A 20,634-nucleotide genomic window follows, 5' to 3' on the forward strand; every position below is an offset into this window, starting at 1 on the left:
TGGTTGCAAAAATGTGTTAAACACTCAGCCAGGTGAGAAAGTAACCTAACACATTCCTTTCCATTAAATTAACTACGTAACATAATTAATATTGTAATGTATTGCTTAAAAGTAACTTTCCTTAAAATGGTAGTTCCTGGTCATCTTTCAGACTTTATGGAGATTCCTGGAGAGTGGTCATCAGATACGACAATTCCATTCACCCATTCCTAGACCCGTTAAAGGAAAACAGATTAAAACAAATTCAAAATCTGTAATTTCCATTCTTGACATGGGAATCAGTGAAGAGGAGTGGGAAAGGTTACAGAAAGCTTTGGACTGGTACGGTCCAAATCAAGAAATCACTCACCTGGATCAGAGCACAAGCACAGTCCACTCAACATTCTCTATTGTGGGACTCAAGGAGAGTTACAAAGTGGGAGAGAAGATCTCAATTACCATCACAGCCAGAGACCACAACAAGAACCTGAAAAGATATGGAGGAGATTTTTTCAAAGCAAAGCTATTTAATTCAAAGCTCAAGGTGTGTTTATTTTATAAAATATTTTATTTTAAAATCCATTTTAATGAAACAGTATACTGACATTTATCATATTGAGTTTGATTTGCCTGTTAATTGCAATTAACAGGCAAATCAAAGGTTAATTTACAAAATATTACTATTACATATTGTTTAGATTTATTAGCTTGCTTTACCTGCAGACATTAGTTCCCTTTCGTTGTCACTCCGAGTTACGTCGGATGACGACGAATGGGGTTTCGCTTAGAAAGCCTATCAGCTTCGAGTATTACAAAACGAGCCAATGGCAAAGAAATGCCATGGGTCTGCGGAATTTGCATGACGTAACTCCGCCCCACCTCGTGGGTATAAAAGGAGGACGCCGGCAACATGGAGATATGTTTTCGCTTCGGAGCCAAGTTTATTCTTCTCTCCACAAGCCATCTCTGAATTGTCAGCTTTACAAACGAGTACCTCGAGTGTTGGTGTGATGGCGATCTACGGCGAGCGCGTGCTTCCTGCTTATCTGTTGCATTTGTTTGCCAGACAGTGCGTGTCTCCCCGGGTGCCTCAACACTTGAGTTTTTTCTCACAAAAAGATCTTATACGCGGCACGTCTTTTTAAAGATGCCTCGCCCGTGTACTTCTGGTTGCCGCACATTGGTATCGGACTCTGATGGGCACGAGCGTTGTCTAGTATGTTTGGGCATTGATCATGCTAGAGCAGCGCTCGTGGATGACTCATGTTCTCTCTGTGGGAACATGACCATCGCGTCATTAAGGTCGAGACTCGGTGAACTCGCAAGAGTGAGAGTCCCCTCATCCACCCCCCGTCCTTCGGCTGGTGGCCAGGGTGACCTGAGGGTTACGGTCTGGAACAAGGCGCCGACTATGTGTCCGGGACACCAGACTCCCTCTTCAATGACGGTGCCCGCTAGTGATCTGTTGATTCCCACGGGTCTACCCTCTGGTGGCCCGTGTGTTTCAGCTGAAGCTACAGAGGTTGATGCCATGTCTGTTGCAGCATCACAAGGTGGGATTGATTCTTCCGGAAGTGAAGACTCGTCACAGCTGCCACCTTCCGGTGTGCATACGGCTGTTCCTGAGTCCGATCCGGAGATGACGGCCGTGCTTTCCCGGGCAGCCGCGAGCATCGGACTCGAGTGGAGGCCTCCACCTTGTCCTGAGCGCTCGCGGCTGAACGATTGGTTTTTGGGTAAGGCCGCCGACCCCCGTCCTCGGCAAACCCCAATACCTTTCTTCCCGGATGTGCATGATGAGATCTCGAAGTCCTGGAAGACCCCCCTGTCTTCTCGGGAACACTCGTTGGTCTCATCCGCCTTTCCTCCCCTCGATGAGGCAGCTGCCCGTGGCTACACTGGGCTTCCCCCGGTTGAACGCTCTGTTGCCATGCAACTATGTCCTCAGAGTGCTTCTTCTTGGGGCGAGCCTAAGCACCCATCTAAAGCCTGTAGATTTTTGTCGACCCTTGTGGCGAAGTCTTACAGAGCGGCGGGACAGGCGGCTGCTTCACTGCATGCTATGGCCACTCTGCAGGTCTACCAGGCCCAGATGCTCAGAGATGTGCACGAGGGTAGGACAAACCCAGGGCTCTTTGATGAGCTGCGCGCCGCGACCGACCTTGCTCTCCGGGCGACGAAGGTTACCGCGCGCTCCCTGGGTTTGGTGATGTCCACAGCTGTGGTCCAGGAGAGACATCTGAGCGGACCCGTCTGCTCAACGCCTCCCTGTCCCAGGCCGGCCTCTTTGGCGGTGCAGTTGAGGATTTTGCCCAACAGTTCAACTGCCCAGAAACAGACCGATGCCATCAAGCACATTCTGCCCCGCCGGCCCGCTGCTGCCTCCACCCGCCCGGCTGGGCAGACACCTCAGCCTGTTTCCCGCCGAGGGCGCCCTCCTGCCGCTCCCGCCCCTCCCACCCGACCATGCAGCAGCCTCCACCCAGGGCCGGTCGCGGAGGAAGCCGCAAGAAGGAGCCACAGCCCTCACCTGCCCCGCCCCCCGCTAACGCCGGGCCAAGCGGCGCTCCTGAGACGGGCCGCTCAGGGATGATTGTCGTTTCTCAGGAGATGAAAGCAGGACCACTCCTTCCCCCGGTGGAGGGCCGGGGGAGAATCTTTTGTTCTCCGCTCCCCGCTGCTCACCCACGGGTGGGCAGCACCCTAAAGTGGTTAATGACAAAAATGACCCCCTCTTCCCTGAGCTCACAGAATTCTCGGGCGACACAGAGCGGCACCCACAAGCCGTGCTCTCCTCGCCCCCCTCTGTCCCCGAGGTGGTTGACACGGCGTGCCGTCTACGGACCGCTTCGCCCTTATCCCCCTCTGTCGCCAGACCCCTGGCAGAGCAGGCGCCCGCAGGACCACCAGCCTGGTCCTCCCCTGGCCCCCTCTGCCAGGGCGCGGTTGCTAACTGTGCCCCCACATCGGGCCGCTATGCCGTCCACGTCTGGGCCAGTTACTCCGCTTCGCTGCCCCTCCGGGGGGACGCCTGTGGTTCGCATGATCCTGCTGGTTCAGTTCCTGGGAGCCTGGTTAGAGCTTCCCCGTCTGTCCCACTGGATTTACAGCCCCTACTTCATGGTCCCCAAGAAAACCGGTGGGTTACAGCCAATCCTGGACTTGCGCGTACTGAACCGCTCCCTTCACAGAATGCCGTTCAAGATGCTCACAGCCAAACGCGTTTTCGAATGCATACGGCCCCAGGATTGGTTTGCAGCGATCGACCTGAAGGATGCCTACTTTCATGTCTCCATTCTTCCTTTCGAGGGGCAGGCATACCAGTACGCGGTTCTCCCTTTCGGGCCAGCCCTGTCTCCTCGCATCTTCACGAAGGTCGTCGAGGCTGCCCTTGTTCCCCTCCGGGAACACGGGATTCACATCCTGAGTTATATCGCTCCGGCACCTAGCTCGTCTGGGCCTTCGGGTCAACTGGGAGAAGAGCAAACTTTGCCCCGTGCAGAGGATCTCTTTTCTCGGTATGGACATCGACTCGGTCGCCATGTCCGCGCAGCTTACGAGCGAGCGCACGCAGTCACTGCTGACTTGCCTGAGACAATTCAAGGGCAAGAGTGTGGTTCCACTGAAACTTTTTCTGCAGCCGCAGTCACGCCGCTCAGATTGCTTCATATGAGACCGCTTCAGCTTTGGCTTCGCGACCGAGTCCCGAGTTGGGCAACAAGGCCCGCTCCGAGTACCAGTTACTCCAACTTGCCGTCAGTTCTTCACCCCGTGGTCGAACCTCAGTTTTCTCAGGGCGGGTGTCCCCCTGGAACGAGCTTCCTGGCATGTTGTTGTCTCAACGCCATGTACAATGGACATGCTGCTGCGGGCTCCTGGACAGGACCCCAGCAGTTATGGCATGTCAATTGCCTCGAGTTGTTGGCAGTACGCCTTGCCCTGCACCGCTTCCGGGCGTTGCTCAAGGGTCAACACGTACTAGTCCGATCAGACAATACCGCTACCGTAGCGTACATCAACCGTCAACGTGAGGTCGTTTCGAGCCATTTTCATTCCCGGAGCTCTGAACTGTGCAGCCGACGAGCTCTCACGGCTTCAGCCCCTCCCTGGAGAATGGCGACTCCATCCCCAGTCGGTTCAGCTGATTTGGGACTAGTTCGGGGATGCACAGATATATCTGTTTGCCTCTCACGACTCGATCCATTGCGCCCTGTATTATTCCCTGACCGAGGGCACGCTCGGCACGGATGCACTGGCGCACAGCTGGCCGCCGGGCCGCAAATATGTGTTTCCCCCAGTGAGCCTTCTTGCGCAGACCCTGCGCAAGGTCAGGGAGGACGAGGAGCAGGTCACTCTGGTCGTGCTGTACTGGCCCATCCGGACCTGGTTCCCCGAACTTGTACTCCTTCTGACAGCACCTCCCTGGCCCATTCCTCTGAGGAAGGACCTCCTTTCTCAGGGACAGGGCACCCTGTGGCACCCTCGTCCCGATCTCTGGAGCCTCCACGTGTGGCTCCTGGACGGCTCGAGGCTCGAGGCAGGAGATGGAGTACCCTACCATCACTTCCGCTAGAGCTTTGTCCACGAGACACTATGCGTTGAAGTGGAACCTCTTCGTCATCTGGTGCTCTTCTCACCGAGAAGACCCCTGGAGATGCTCGATCAGCGTTGTGCTTTCCTTCCTTCAACAGGGGTTGGAGCGAAGGCTGTCTCCCTCAACCCTCAAGGTCTATGTTGCCGCACACCATGCCCTCATCAAAGGTAAGGCGGTGGGGAAGCACTACCTGGTCATCAGGTTCCTGAGAGGAGCGAGGAGACTAAATCCTCCTTGCCCTCCTCTCGTTCCCTCTTGGGACCTCTCAGTGGTTCTAACTGCCCTGAAGAGTGCTCCCTTTGAGCCCCTGCAATCAGTCGAGCTTAAATTCCTGTCAATGAAGACAGCGCTCCTGATTGCACTGGCCTACTTCAAGAGGGTAGGGGACCTGCACGCATTCTCCGTTGACGAAGTGTGCCTGGAATTTCGGGCCGGGTTACTCTCACGTGATCCTGAGACCCCGGCCTGGATACGTGCCCAAGGTTCCCACCACTCCCTTCCGGGACCAGGTGGTGAACCTGCAAGCGCTGCCCCCGGAGGAGGCAGACCCAGCCTTGGCACTGCTCTGTCCAGTAGGCGCTCTCCGCGCCTATGTAGACAGAACGCAGTGTTTCAGGACCTCAGACCAGCTCTTTGTCTGTCATGGTGGGAAGCTGAAGGGAAAGGCTCTCTCCAAGCAAAGGTTGTCTCACTGGATAGTGGACGCCATTGCTTTGGCTTACCAGCAGCAGGGTCGTCCGTGCCCCCTTGGTGTGACTGCCCACTCCACCCGGAGCGTGGCGTCCTCTTGGGCTCTAGCGCATGGCGCCTCGCTAACAGACATCTGCAGAGCTGCAGGCTGGGCGACACCTAACACGTTCGCCAGATTCTATAATCTCCGAGTGGAGCTAGTGTCCTCTCGTGTACTCGCTTCAACCAGCTAGTACCGGACCCGCTCAGCTGTCATCGCTTGCTGGCTATTCCACTCCACGGACTGGATATGTGTGATATTCTCCTCAGGTGAGCTTCCCCGAAAGCCCTGAGTTCCTCCAGCACTCCTGACGTCGGCGCCAGTGTCTATTGCTTGCGGGTCGGCTAGGTGCCTCCCGTGTGCATGGTCTTTCACTTGGCACGCCACCTTGCCACCCCTGGGGTTGAAATATTCCACCTGCGGCTGGATTCCCCAGTGTTCTCCATATGTTTCCTTCGGGTCATATGTCTAAGTCCCCCCCCCCCTGGGTTGGCTTTAATTGCATACTTCCCCTAGATTGGGATATGCTTCCCAGTGTACCTTGGTATTCCTGTGATAAATGGAGTCCTTCGTCCCGTCTACGACAGGGATCTTGATTACGCAGGGCACTGGAAGACAGCTGAGTAGGTGACGTGATTAGACTGGTAACCCCATTCGTCGTCATCCGACGTAACTCGGAGTGACAACGAAAGGGAAATTCTCTGGTTACGTACGTAACCCTCGTTCCCTGAGTAGGGAACGGAGACGTTACGTCTGACTGCCACTTTCCGCTGTACCGCGGGGATCGCCTGAGCTCAGTCTTGGCTCCTCAGCGAAGAAACATATCTGCATGTTGCCGGCGTCCTCCTTTTATACCCACTAGGAGGGGCGGAGTTACGTCATGCAAATTCCGCAGACCCATGGCATTTCTTTGCCATTGGCTCGTTTTGTAATACTCGAAGCTGATAGGCTTTCTAAGCGAAACCCCTTTCGTCGTCATCCGACGTAACGTCTCCGTTCCCTACTCAGGGAACGAGGGTTACATACGTAACCAGAGACGTTTTCTGCATTACACTTAACCTTCTCTATTCTTCTTGAAGGCGAGTGTGTACGGGGAGGTTGTGGATCACTGTAATGGGACTTACTCTGCAGCTCTTCTTCTGCCCTGGGAAGGTCAGGCACAAGTTTATGTACGTCTCGAGCACTCCAGTGAGGTTGTGCAGATTCTTAAAAAATACAGGGAGTCCTCATTCCCACGCAGCCACTATAATGGCCACTTTGAAGGGCCAGGACTCAATAAAACCAGGATCAGTGAAGTAGTACAATGTAATCTTAAGTGGGGTCCAGATGGAGGTTGGAGTAAAGGCGACTGCTGCTGTGAGTATAAGGACGTAAAAACAGGGACGGTCTGGCAGTGTGAGAGACCAAAGAAACTTTCTTGTGACAAACTGGTTCATCACTCAAGAGGTGGTTTGGAAACTCCATTAAATCCTTTTGAGAAGCAAATTTTCACAAAGTAAGTGGGAAAGGATACAGAATGATTTACAGAGGAATTGTAAAACTAGAAAAACTGTTGAAGATTTTTTTTTTTCTCCACAGGAAATTAACAAATGTTGCTATTACTGGAAACACAAAAATCATAAATGTCCTTCCCAACACTACAGCCATTGGTATGTTCATATATCAGGACCGATATAGTCTAAAAGCAATTGTAGTTAGTTGCAAGAGAATTAAGAATTTGCATAATTACGGCAAAGACTCTTCAGATAAATGTTTATTTTCTTTAGGCACAATGGAGAGATGCAGATCTGGCATGACAACACCAGTTCCTGCAGGGTTTTATCTGAAAGATGTCTGGAAGTCTTTTGTATGCAACACCCAACAGTTCAATTCTTCACAAATTGGAAATTGTCTTAAAAACAAGATTGTCTACTTGATGGGAGACTCCACCACCAGGCAGTGGTTTGAGTATTTAGAAAGAAAAGTGCCAGGCAAGTTGTTCAAAAATGACATTGATGGGAGGGGGGCGTGGGGTTATTTACATATATTCTCATGTTATTTAAGACTTCATGTCATAAAAGTAATATAACTGAAATATACAGAAGCCCCAAAAAGTATTTGGATAGGCTACTTCAACAAATGCATCAATGTCTTGCCATTACTCCAAAATATTAAATCAAGTGACAATTGTTTTTAAAGACTTAAACAGGTCACACTTAAAAAATAATACTGTAATGTTTTTCCACATTGCAACATGTAATTGCAAAAATTCATAAATAATTTGTTTGCATCTAATGCAATGACATTCTGACATGCAAATGAGTCAGTGCATCTATGAAGGGATACTTCACCCCATTATGAAAATTATATCATCATTTACAACATTCAAACATTCAATATGGGTGAAATGATGACAGAATTCTATTTTTTTTTTAAGTGTACTGTTCCTTAAGTGCCCATATTTCTAGGGGGTTGCTGCGTAAAATAAAAGGCAGCTTTGCAACTTTGTTTAATAAATAAATCAAGCAATGAGTCTAATTTAAGTTTTACTTATCTTATTTAGACATAAAAAGAATGGACCTCCACACTCCTCGTACCGGTGGACCCCTGATGGCTATAGAGTTGAAAAATAATATCATTGTTCACTGGAGGCCACACGGTGTTCCTTTGCGATTTACTAAAATGCTAATTACCGACTTGCACTATATCAGCAATGATATTGACGAAATAGCTGGTGGTCCTCATGCAGTCGTTGTCTTCACGATCTTTGCACACCTGGTTTTTCACCCAATAACATTTTACGTGCATAAAGTCGCCAAAATCCGTCAGTCTGTTGTTGCTCTGCTGAGTCGTGCACCAGAGACTACCGTCATCATCAAGTCTGGAAACACTGCAGGATTAAAGGTACAATTGTTCATTTTCCAATCCTACTCCATTTTTGATAATTTTTCTGTCTTGTATTTGTAATATAGTACATTTGTCCTGCTGTCTTTATATTTAAAGTCTAGAAACACAAATACTGTATGCCTGTGCTGAGGTGACACTTCATTTTCCAATTCATGCTAAATTCCATCCCTTAATGGTGTAATTCAGTCATATCCTGTCATTAAAAACCTGTATGATTGTCTTCCATGGTGTTGCAGAATGTCAACTCATTTTATTTTCTAAGAAAGTGGATGGGTACCAGAGTACAAGCAAAGTAGTCCATTTGACTCAAGGACTATTCCATGTTTCAGAAGGCATGAAACAGAATGAAATGTAACAATTTTTTCCGTAAACAAATGGTCACCATTTACTGGACATTCTGCTATAAATAACTTTTTTAAATTAACTATTCCTTGTTTTCTCCCTATGAGATAGGCCTACAAGGTCAAAGTTGAATGTCAGTTATAACAGATGACAGACAAAAATTTAAGTAACCTACTCAGCACTGTTTCTGGTAGAAAATACAATCAATGTAGTTTGTCTAAACCAAGTAAATATTAATGCTTATAGTATTGTCTGTTACTGGTCTGTGTTGTTACAGGATATTTTTCAAAGTGATTGGTATACAATAGAGCTGAATACAGTGATGCAGGAGATGTTCCGAGATATTGATGGAGTGATCTACTTCGATGTCTGGCAGATGACTTCTTGTCACTATCTACGTGAAAATATTCACCCAGGTCCTGTTATCATTGCTAATGAAGTCGACATGTTGCTCTCATATATCTGTCCTGCCTGACACAATAGAATAATATTTACCTTACTTTGTTATAATATACCAAGGAATGTATGTACCTACAAAAATGAGCATCTGTAAGAAACTTCTTGTATACATATTGTTAAAACTTACCAAGCTTCGCACCAACCTGCTTAATGTAAACCTGTATATATGAAATTCATTATTTATTTATTTTTAACCTCAACCTTTGGTTCCAAAAACTGAGGTAACTTTCAGGGTATGTAAATGGCCATAGTGGGGGTTATTTAATTGTATGCTACTATAATAGTGTATATTGTGTTAGATGTTGTGTGTTTGGGCATTCCAGAAAGCAGGTTATGTGACATGTTTAAGGGTAAGTGGATAATCTCAACTTTCGGTTCCAAAAACAGAGGTAACTTTCAGGGTATGTAAGTATCCATACAAACTTACTCTCTGAACATAACCTGTAAGCTGTACCATAAGCAGGATCTGTTCCAGGGTTAGTTTACTTCAGAGGTGTTCAGCGCATGCATGCTTTATTGATGAGGCTCCAGTGGGCATGGCAGATTGTGCACAATATTATAGTTATATCGATATATAAAGCACTATTAAAACTAGGTAATGTGAATTTTATTCTAATATATAGCTATATAATTCTCACAAATCTTTGATCTCCGTTGATCAGACGTTTTTTTGTTTGTTTGTTTTTTTTGCAACAGAAAGTTTTCTCTGCTATAATGTACAGTATTTCTATAATAAAAGACATGATATGATATATAATACATCTTACCTTTCAAGTAATGTGGAAGCAAAATGACTGAACAAAAAACCTTTTACAGCCATGTTATCTTTGCAAGCAAACTGTAATTTAGTTTAATCAGTTTTTTTACTATATAATTAGCATCAAACAAACAATATAGTTCTTATTCACAGTGATTAAAGATTATTAAATGAAAAGATGACAACACGATTGCACAGCCAGCAAATAGGTGGTGATATGGACTAAGTATATAAGTAAGAATTTAACGAAAGCAGAAGAAAGAATTAGTATGGCCAGTTTTCTTAGCATCCGTTTCCATGGTGACTCGTCGATTCATCGCTCTGTTGAGAATGTCTTATGTGTTAACCATGAACGTACTCTGAGTTGGATGAACTTACTCCCGGATGCGTTTTTGGAACCAGTATACCTCGAGTAAGCAAGGTTTGGGTGAATCAACCAAGATTTTAGGGTATGTTTGACGGTATGATAAACTTGCTTTCTGGAATACACCCCAGATGCCTTTTTTCCTTTCTTGAGGGTTACTGTGTTATTTACATTCTTTGTAAATAAAACTTGTTGTGATGGAATTTAATATGTCTCCCATGCGTGGCAGGGCCAGGCCCAATCTCTCACCCAAAATCTTTTTTTTTCTTTGTCACTGTTATTACTTCACCCTAGGCAAACGTTACATCTGGGATGTAACAATTGTGATGTATTCTCTGAACATAGTCAACTCTAGAGCAGGTTATGTTTCAGGGTTAGTTTAATTCTTAAATTTACTTCATAGTAATAAGAAAGAATTGTATTTCTTAAACCAACATCTCACCTGCCATGGATCTACAGTATGTGTGTGTTTCCTGGAGGACTCTTAAATTGAAGTGTTCTTAAATTATTTTTGTATTTTTGTTTTTTTTTAGTTTCTGGACCTTTAAAAGTAAACAGCCAAGCGACCAAAATAGCATAAAAGTTATAATAGATCAATGAAATGTACTGTTTGTTACTTGATTCCCAATTATTTCATGATTTCTAGTATTTGTACAGCCTTTACATGTTATTTTAATGTTGTAATTAGCAATTAATTTAATTTTACCTATGAAGCAGATTTGTTACATAACAGCATCAATTAGTTCCCTGTCGATACTTTACTTGTACTGCGTCGCTAGACACTGTTATGGGGAAAACAAAATTTTCTCAGATTTCTGAAGCCTTTTTAATCACGCGGTGAAACTGCACGGCCATTGTTTCGTGCAGACTAATAAAACAAACCAATGGCGAGGCAACGGAGCTGCACGAGCCTATGGCAGAGAAGCCCGCCAGAGCGTGCCAATATGGCATGTGGCATCTGGCTATAAAAGCAGGCGATCTGGCATAGCATACTCAGATCAATTCTCCTTTAGTAACGACACTTCTCTTCGCTGATACTCTGAGGATTCAAGCCTTCTCGCCATTGACCAGCAAAGCAGAGGATCCAGCCGAATCAGCGTGCCGGTATCAGCTCTTCGACGATCCCGACCCACTGCTTGCGAGCCGCTCTGCGCCTGCAAGCAGCGGATTCAGCGATCTCCTGCCGCCATCCAGCGATTCTAAAATAGCCTTATTTATTTTCTAAAAGAGCAAATTGCAACATTTGATGCAAATGTCACGCCACCACTGTGGTTCGTGTAGGGCGTTAAAGACGTTAAAGACAGCACAGTGTCAGTGAGTGCGTCTCGTGCCTGGGGAAATCCTACGCTGAGGCTGCACTCACAGAGACCAGCTGGTCTCTCCTCTCTTCATTCGCGGATCTTTTTCTTTTTAGAAAGCGAACCCGCCCCTCACATCGGGGCACAAAAAACAGTGGGGCAAAGGGGTTGAAGCCTCGGAGTCGAACAAGCTCACGCCAGCTCACATCCCGCGTGCCACGTTCCCTCCACAAAGAGAGGTTTCACCTGTGCTGTTTTCCTGCCCAGACCAATGCCCCTCTGCCAGCGGTGGTATGGTCTCGTTCGGAGGATCCGACGCGGATCTTTATGACGATAGCATGTCGTTGGCGGCCTCTGACGCCAAGGATTGGTCGGGCTCAGAAGATGACCCCACCCCCTCGCTACTTAGAGAGCCAACCGACGCAAGAGCTGGGATTGACGCCGAGCTTCTCCACGTCCTCTCCGACGCTGTCGAAAAGCTTGGATAGGATTGGGCTGCTCCTGAAGATCCCACACGCAGCCGGTTAGACGAGTGGTTCTTGCCGGGGTGCCATCAGGCCCCTCTTCAGCAAGCAGCGCCATTTTTTCCGGAAGTCCGCAACAAGCTCACGAAGTCATGGCACGACCACTACTCTGACCGTCTGCTAACTTCCTCTTCCTACGCTCTCACCAGTGTTGACGACGCAGAAGAAAAAGGCTATGAGAAGCTACCCCCCTCGATGAAGCTGTGGCCATGCAGCTCTGCCCGCCCACGACCATCGGATGGAGAACAAAGGTGGTTCATCCATCTAAGCCCTGTAGGACCACTTCAGCCCTCGCTGGATGAGCCTACTCTTCGGCTGGAAATGCAGCTTCCACACTACATTCTATGGCAGTGCTACAGGTCTACCAGGCCAAACTCCTCCGCAGCATGGACGAGTCTGGCCACAAATAGAGAGCTGCACAACGAAACTGACCTGGCCCTGCGTGCTACTAAAATGCAGGCACAGGCTATTGGGAGATCAATGGCCAGCATGGTGGTGCTGGAGAGCCACCTGTGGATTAACTTGACAGAGATTAAGGAAATTAAGGAGATTAACTTGACAAAACTGCCTTCCTGGACTCTCCAGTCTCCCCCACCGGCCTCTTCAAACCCACTGTTGAAGGCTCGCAGAGTGCTTCCCCAAGCCACAGAAGTCGCCCGAGACTATGCGATACTTCCTGCCCAAGCGTTCAAAGCTCCCATGATGCTCCGGGTTGCCCCAGGGCTGCGCTGAATCAGCATGCTTTAAAGCCCACGCCCTCGACCGCTCAGCCTGCACCACAGCCTGAGCCTCGGCAGTGTTCTGCAAAACTCCAGTCCTTCCCAAAGCGCCAGGGACCCCAGCCTAAGATAACGCTGGACCCAGCGCCTCAGAAATTGTGCTGGTCTGCCAGGAAGGAAGAGGAGGAGGCTATGTCTCTCTGCAGCCGGACAACCCTCCAAAAAGCCTCATTTATGCCCCCTAGCACCCAGTTCAGTTCTCGGTGCTGAAGGCAGTGTGTTTGTTGCAGCCTCTGGGCCCATTCATTTTCACGTTTAATGCAAATAAATGCTGTTAGAAAGAGCAAAATAAAATACAAACATACTCAAAAAGAGAGCTCTTTTCCTTTTCCACTTACCACAAGCCCAAGGCTCTTACACAGCGGTCTGTTGCTCGAACTAACAGAACGCCTTGCCATGCAGGCCGAGGTCTGGGAGGCCATCCCCGGAGTGTCAGAATGGGTTCACAATAGCCTGCTTCAAAATCGGAGCCCCACCCACTGTTAGGTCTTTTCAGAGGATGCTGGGCCTCATGGCCTCTGCATCTCCAGTACTTCAGCTAGGTCTGCTGCACATGCGGCCTGATCCCTCAGGTCATCAGAAGAATCAGGGAATACAAACATGAAAACAAACATGTCCTCTTTGTGACCCCCCTCTGGAGAAACCAATCTTGGTCTACAGAACTGGCGCAGCTGCTCACAGCAGCCCCGTGGCCCATCCCTCTGAGATGGAACATCCTCTCTCAGGCGAAAGGGACGATTTGATACCCCCAACCCGAGCTGTGGGCACTGCACCTTTGGCCTCTCGATGGGAGCCTATTAACCTCCCCGAGAGAATCTTAAACACTATTTCTGAGGCTAGAGCCCCGTCTACACGACGCCTCTATGCCCTTAAATGGTCGGTGTTCTCCGCCTGGTGCACAGCCTGGAGTGCAGACCCCCTCTTTTGTGACATATGTGACCGGTCACGGAAACTAGGGACACAAGTCAATTCTGGGGCATTTTGAGTTATTCATAGATTCTGAAAGTGTGATCTCCAAGCTTTCCAACGATGTGTAACATGTGGAAATCTGATAATATTTGGAGAAGTTGTGGCCATTTTAAAGTAGGCATTTAAAAAAGCTCAAAGATGAGAAAACGACCTCTAAAGATTATGCAGTTCTCACCTCTCTCTGCTGCTGGGGGTGACAATAGGGCTCATTTACATCTCATTTAGATAAACCATACCCCCTGTAAAGCTCCTCCATGTGCTTTACAGCTTTTTTGCACTTCGAATGAGTGCACTTCTGCCGCACTAGGCGAAAAACAATTGTGCTGCCCCTCTATTTGCAACATACCAGCAACAACACACAAAGACCAATATGCCATATAGCCTGCATATAACGCAAAACCAGCAAAAACACACAAAGACCAATATGCCATATACATATAACGCAAAACCAGCAACAACACACAGACCAATAAGTCTAGTGCGCAAAGCTTGTGTGCCCAAAATGTCAACAATATTAAAGTTTATGCAGGAGGCAAATGCCTGCTGGCATTTTTCTTTAAGCAGTCATTTCTGGAATTTTCCAAATAATCACATTTCACCTCCTCAAATTACTGTTGCAAATCTCTTTACACCACTTTCTTATGTGCGTATACACACACAAATGAAATGTCCGCAAGCACATTATATCATCAGCAGGTTCAGCATCTTAAATAACGACTAAAGAGCAAATGAAGCTTAACTTACATTTCAGAAACACGCACGGCAGGCCTTCATCGCATCAAAGGTATTAACTGCATCCTCTATTTCGATTCTCTGTGCCAGTTCATGTTCTATGGAGATTGTTGCCAGTCCATTAACTCTGTTCCCTGTTCACTAAACGTTCCCCATTCAAAGCAATCGGGACGTCACATATGAAACAGCCAGCCACCGCTGTCAGCAACCCGAGCCGCCGTATTCAAGCACTGAGGGCGCGCGCGCCGCGCCCATACCTCCGGTTCAGTTTCCCGAGCCCACGAAGTGCGGCGAAAACATTTTCGGTGTAACTGCCAGACAGTTCAGCTCGTCTGCGACAATCTTTGCGGCATCCATCTCCATTGAATTTTGATATCAGATAGAGCCGGCCAGAGCACAGCATAATAAGTAGCCATGCGGTTCACTTGGAGGGCGGGGGCAAAAGCGCCGGGTTATTCAGTATGGAAATACACACAGACAATGACACGCCACGCCCCTACTGCATGCTAGAATCTCCGAAAACAAGACGATTTCAACCTCAAAATTGAAGCTTTTAAATATACCAATACTGCTATCTCAAACATGGAGAGGCTTCTTCGTGATTTCAATTAACAGATTCTCCAAAAAATTTAAAATCACCAATTTTGAAAAAAAAACTCTTCTTTCTCATTTTGCTCGAAAGTTGTGCTGCCGACTTGTGTCCCTGGTTTCTGTGACGGGTCACATATCACTGATATTGTCTTTCCTACAGGAGCTGCTGGATAAGGGACACGCTTCCTGGGGTGGTGATGGCACAGTAGATAAGACACATGCCTTTGGTGTGAGAGACCCGGGTTCGAATCCACTGCCAGACACCAAAGTGTCCCTGAGCAATACACTTAACCCTTAGTTGCTCCAGAGGCGTGTGACCTCTGAAACATAGCAGTTGTGAGTCGCTTTGGAGAAAAGCGTCCGCTAAATGAATAAATGTACTTCCTCCACGCTTAAGGTTTATGTGGCAGCCATAGCACCGTTCCATGCCCCTCTGGCTGGCCAAACTGTAGGCAGAAACAAACTTGTGGTTTGTTCCATGAAGGGGACCAGGAGGCTGATTCCACCCCGCCCCCTCACTGTCCCTACATGGGACTTGTCTACAGTGCTAAGGGCTCTAAGGCCTTTATTTGTGCCACTCCAGTTAGTCGACCAGCGACCGCTGACGCTAAAGACCATACTTCTGCTAGCACTAGCATCGTTCAAGTGTGTAGGTGACATTGCCTGTATGTTACCTACACACTTGAACGATGCTAGTGCTAGCAGAAGTATGTATGGTCTTTAGCGTCAGCGGTTGCTGGTCGACTGACTGGAGTGGCACAAATGGAGGGCTCCTTAGAGCCCTTAGCACTCTCTGTGAGTGCCTCATGCTTGGAAATTGGGCCAAACAACTGCAAAATCGTCCTCAAACCAAAGCATGGTTATATACCTAACGTGCTCTCTACTCCGTTCAGAGTACAGGTCATTTCGCTCTCAGCAATGCCTCCCTCCGTGGATGAACGTGAGCTGCATTTACTCTGCCTAGTCAGGGCTTTCAGAATATACCTAGAGCGTTCTGTCTCTTTTAGACACGCAGAACAGCTTTTTGTATGCTTCAGAGGCCGCACCAAAGGACATCCAGTCACGAAGCAGAGGATAAGATGGAGAGTGGACGCAATTGCACCAGCCTACTCCTCAACTGGCCTACAATGCCCCATCGGAGTAAGAGCTAGAGGCATGGCCTTGTCCTGGGCTTGGTCCAATGATCTTCATTGGTGTTTTTTGTGCAGCAGCCGGCTGGTCCTCGACGTCCACATTTACCAGGTTCTACAATCTAGAAGTTCCTGCTCTGCTGGCACAAGTCCTTTCTGTCTAGTGGATTTGGCCTCAGCTGAGCCCAAACCACTATGAACTTTCCTCCCTACTATATTGGGTAACTCTGTGGCTATTGCGAGAGATCCCACGGGGAGTTCCCTGTGGGATCTCCAGCCATAGCGGCGCCTTTTGGTCACATTTCGGTAAAACAGGGCATTCCTTTGTTTACTAATTGGAGAAAAGCGCCGCGTGTGAGAATCAGAATCAGTAACTTAATCAAGTCCAAACCCCACGAAGAGTGGAGCTGTGTTTGCAAATTAAAATCCAGTAATTTAATCAAATGGGAGAACTGACCATCTGCTTGCTGTTACAGAACGTCTCAGGTTACGTCTGTAACCATAGTTCCCTGAGAAAGGGAACGAGACGATGCATCAAGCGCTTTGGGAACGCCCCCGGCGTGAATGCGTCTGAAGCATCTATGTCAACTAGTCCAATGGAAAGAATGAGCATCACGGGCGGGTGACGTCATGACCAGGAAGGGATAAAAGCACATCCGGTGCAAACCGGCATTAGCTTCGAAAAATTGCCGAAGCAAGCCGATCACAGGGATGCAGGAAGTATGGCAGGGTGACGCATCGTCTCGTTCCATTTCTCAGGGAACTATGGTTACAGACGTAACCTGAGACGTTCCCTATCGAGGGAACTCACGATGCGTCGAACGCTTTGGGAACTAGAATACCCAAAACGCCAGACTTACAAGTAACCGAGTGTCAGACTGTTGTAGCTAAGCTCTAAGCACCTGAGAACCTGGGGCAGCATCCAGGTCTAAGCTGTAAAACCTAACGAATGTGAGCGGTGAGGACCAGCCTGCTGCATCACAAACGTCTTGAAGAGAAACCCCAATTAATAAGGCTTTAGAAGCCGCCATACCCCTAGTAGAGTGAGCTGTGACCGCCAAAGGACACGGCTGGTCAGAATACTCGTATGCAAGTGAAATAGCCTCAACTATCCACTTACTAATCGTCTGTTTAGAAGCTGGAAGACCTTTCTAAGGAGATCCAAAGCAAATAAATAACTGGTCGGACTTCCTCCATGAAGAAGTCCGATGAACATAAGTGTCCAGTGCTCGCACTGGACACAAGAGGTTCAGCCTTTCCTGGTCCACAGAAGTAAAAGGAGGAGGACAGAAAGCCTGCAGCACAATAGGCCTCGGAATCAAGGTCGGCACCTTAGGGACGTATCCCTGTTTTGGATATAGGAAAGCCTTGACCATCCCCGGTGCAAACTCAAGGCAAGTGGGGGAAACCGAAAGGGCCTGAAGATCTCCAACTCTCTTTAGGGACGAAATAGCTACCAGAAAGATAGTCTTAAGTGTAAGAAATTTCTCTGAAACTTAATCTAAGGGCTCGAATGGAGCCCTAGACAGGCCTTCTAGTACTATAGCAAGATCCAAAGCTGGCACCTTAGTGCGAATTGCAGGCCTCAACCTCAGTGTGCCACGAAGGAAATATGTAATCAGGGGGTCTCGACCCAAAGATGTACCCCCCACAAGAGCGTGGTAAGCCGCAATGGCCGCCACGTAGACCTTGAGCGTGGAAGGACATAGACCTGACGTAAAGCGCTCCTGCAGGAACTCGAGTACTGTGTTCACAGAACAGTTAACCGGATCCCACTGATCAGGGGCGTCATGCAAGCCAAAATGCTGGGGGGGCACAATCTGAGACGTTGCAATTGTTGTCTGACGGTGATATGGATCATGTTAGGAGGGGTCAGGGGGTTTCTCCCCCTGAATTTTTTTTTTAATTCTGGCTGCTAAACATACCATTTCAATCCTCTATCTGAGGACTAAGTTAAAGTATCTATTTTGTAAGTTTATGTAAAAGACAGGTTGATGAAAGAACTGTAAGCTCAAATTCAAAAGCTTTTGAAGTGTACTTCATTAAAGCATGTTTACACACACACACTTACTGTACACTTAGGCCTACTACACATTATTTTAAAAACAGTACCATTGCAGTTTTTATGTTATGATTTTAAATTGGTATGTGACCTAAGAACGATCTTACATTAAAGGTACATAAAGGTGCCGAGGTCTGACTTTGTGGTGCTCTGAAATTAAGTTATTTTAATATTAATATGTGATGAAAGACTTTGAAATAAGTTTGACAGATTTCAGTGCTGAATTAGGTTAACACTACCCCGTTTATCTGAAAATGGTTAATATTTGAAAGAAATGTAAAAAAGTAATCAAATCAAATGTAATATGTAACATTACTTTTAGTAAAATCATTGAAATACTGTAGTTACACTGCTCATTATTATATTTTAAATAAGGAACTTGTAAAGAGTACAAATTATATGGCAGGCAGTAACGTTAGCCAACTAGTTTATGGTTAGACTAGCTATCGATTGCGTTACACTGACACAACTTAAGTTAATGCTCTGAATTCGCAGCTAATATCAATTCCATAACTTTTTCATCAAGTTAAAGTTTCCAGGTCAACCACAAATAATCCCACTACCTTTTAATATCATCCGATAACTAATTCAATGCCGATTTGTTGCTTTGCCCACTTACCACTTCAAGACCATCTGTAAAACATTGCCAGCTCAACATGCGAGACGAGTGAGTTGTTTGAACATACACAGCAAAGGTTCTAGGGCGCTACGCGTATAGCGCTCTAGATTTGATATACACAGACACCATATTAGGAAAAAGGAGCGGGCTGATGCTGACCGATTTTATTACACATCCAGAAGAATACATTTGAGTCGTTATAGGCTCTGGTAATTATGGAGCATAATAGAAATAAAGTTGTGACAAAAAAATTATCAGGGAGGAAAAATATGAGGGGGCACGTGCCAAAACTCTCCACTTAAGCGCATATGATTTCCTAGTAGCTGGAGCTGTGGAGCTTAGAATGGTCTCAACCACCTCAGTTGAAAGACCACTCTCTATTAGTTGGGCCCCATCAAAGGCCAAACCCACAGGTTCCAAACTGTAAAGGTCCTATACTGTAAAGGTCTCATGTATAGCAGGCCAAAAGGTATCACGTTGGACGCTGCTGCCAAAAGACCCAACAATCTCTCGAACTGTTTTACAGTGCGTGACTGGCCTAGCCTCAGCCCTGTTGTGGCAGTCAGGGTAGCAGCTACACGAGCGGGCGATAGAGTGGCCCGCATCGTCACTGAATCCCATACTACACCAAGGAAAGTGGTCCTCTGTACTGGAGAAAGCACACTCTTCTTGGTATTGAGCCTCAACATCTGTATATGAGCGAGAACGACACCTCGGTGCCGAACCGCCAACTGCTCTGATTCCGCTAGAATCAGCCAGTCGTCGATGTAGTTCAGAATACGTATGCCCTGTAGCCTGAGCGGGGCTAGAGCTGCATCTACGCATTTCGTGAACGTGCGGGGTGATAAAGCTAGACCGAAAGGAAGAACCCGATACTGGTATTCTTTGCCCCCGAAAGAAAACCTTAGGAACTTCCTGTGCTGAGGGAGGATGGAGACATGGAAGTAAGCGTCCTTCAGATCTATCGTGACAAACCAGTCCTCGGATCTGATTTGAGTCACGATCTGTTTGAGTGTCAGCATCTTGAACTTGAGTTTCTGTACTGACCGATTTAACAGACGAAGATCTAAAATGGGACGCAACCCTCCATCCTTTTTTGGAACAATGAAATAACGGCTGTAAAAACCCGACTCTCGGTCAAATGAGTACACCTGTTCTATAGCTTCCTTCGCTAACAGGGCCTTTACCTCTTGCTCCATTACCAGAGCCTGCTCGGGATGCACCACTGTGAGCAACACCCCATTGTATCGAGGAGGACAAGAACCAAATTGGATTCTGTATCCATTCTCTACAATCCGCAGGACCCACCGAGAAATATTTGGCAGTAGCTTCCACGCTGCCAGAAAATCTACTAAGGGAACCAGCCTCTCAAGGCTGGTCTCTGGCGTTAACGAGACGGCCAGTTCTGGAGCCTGAAACATAATGGCAGGAACTACCTCAACTGGCTGCTCTAGAACCCCCCTCAGAGAGTGCGAAACTGATGCAGTGCCGCAGACTGGAGACTGCTGTGCCCTGAAGCACCGGGGGTGGCAGGGTTGGCAGAACGGTCTCGTGAGGACCCCGAAGTGGAATGGGCACCGTATACTGAGGTGTACACCGCTTCACTTCGGTCGGGGCTGTCCTCCCAGGCCTGACGCCAGTGGCATCAGGACCTCTTTTTTTGAGCCGAAGTCTTCTTCGCCTGAAGAACGGTCCTAGGATCCGGCTTCGACATAGAAGACTTCGACTGAGAGTGCTGCGCCTTTTCCCAGTGTTTCTGTGGAGGTGCACGAGACACAACACTCTCTTTCTGTTGCACACGATATGATGAGCTCGATGG

The 20,634-nt window shown here is 47.6% G+C and overlaps 1 protein-coding gene across 1 annotated transcript in view; it reads left to right on the forward strand.

Moving 5' to 3' along the window:
• The window catches only part of LOC143751586 (NXPE family member 3-like), a 29,880-nt gene extending 19,561 nt beyond the window's left edge, over positions 1 to 10,319 (forward strand). Inside the window, exons 4-9 of the mRNA XM_077244163.1 lie at positions 152 to 523; positions 6,383 to 6,798; positions 6,882 to 6,952; positions 7,070 to 7,273; positions 7,846 to 8,186; positions 8,809 to 10,319. Coding sequence (XP_077100278.1) covers positions 152 to 523; positions 6,383 to 6,798; positions 6,882 to 6,952; positions 7,070 to 7,273; positions 7,846 to 8,186; positions 8,809 to 9,006 — 1,602 coding nt within the window. The 3' untranslated portion in view covers positions 9,007 to 10,319. The remainder of the gene's footprint in view (positions 1 to 151; positions 524 to 6,382; positions 6,799 to 6,881; positions 6,953 to 7,069; positions 7,274 to 7,845; positions 8,187 to 8,808) is intronic.
• Positions 10,320 to 20,634: the final 10,315 nt, after the last annotated feature.

Source organism: Siphateles boraxobius, unplaced genomic scaffold, assembly GCF_051911475.1.
Source record: "Siphateles boraxobius isolate OS27281-9 unplaced genomic scaffold, OSU_SipBor_1 26, whole genome shotgun sequence".
Taxonomy (NCBI): Eukaryota; Metazoa; Chordata; class Actinopteri; order Cypriniformes; family Leuciscidae; genus Siphateles; species Siphateles boraxobius.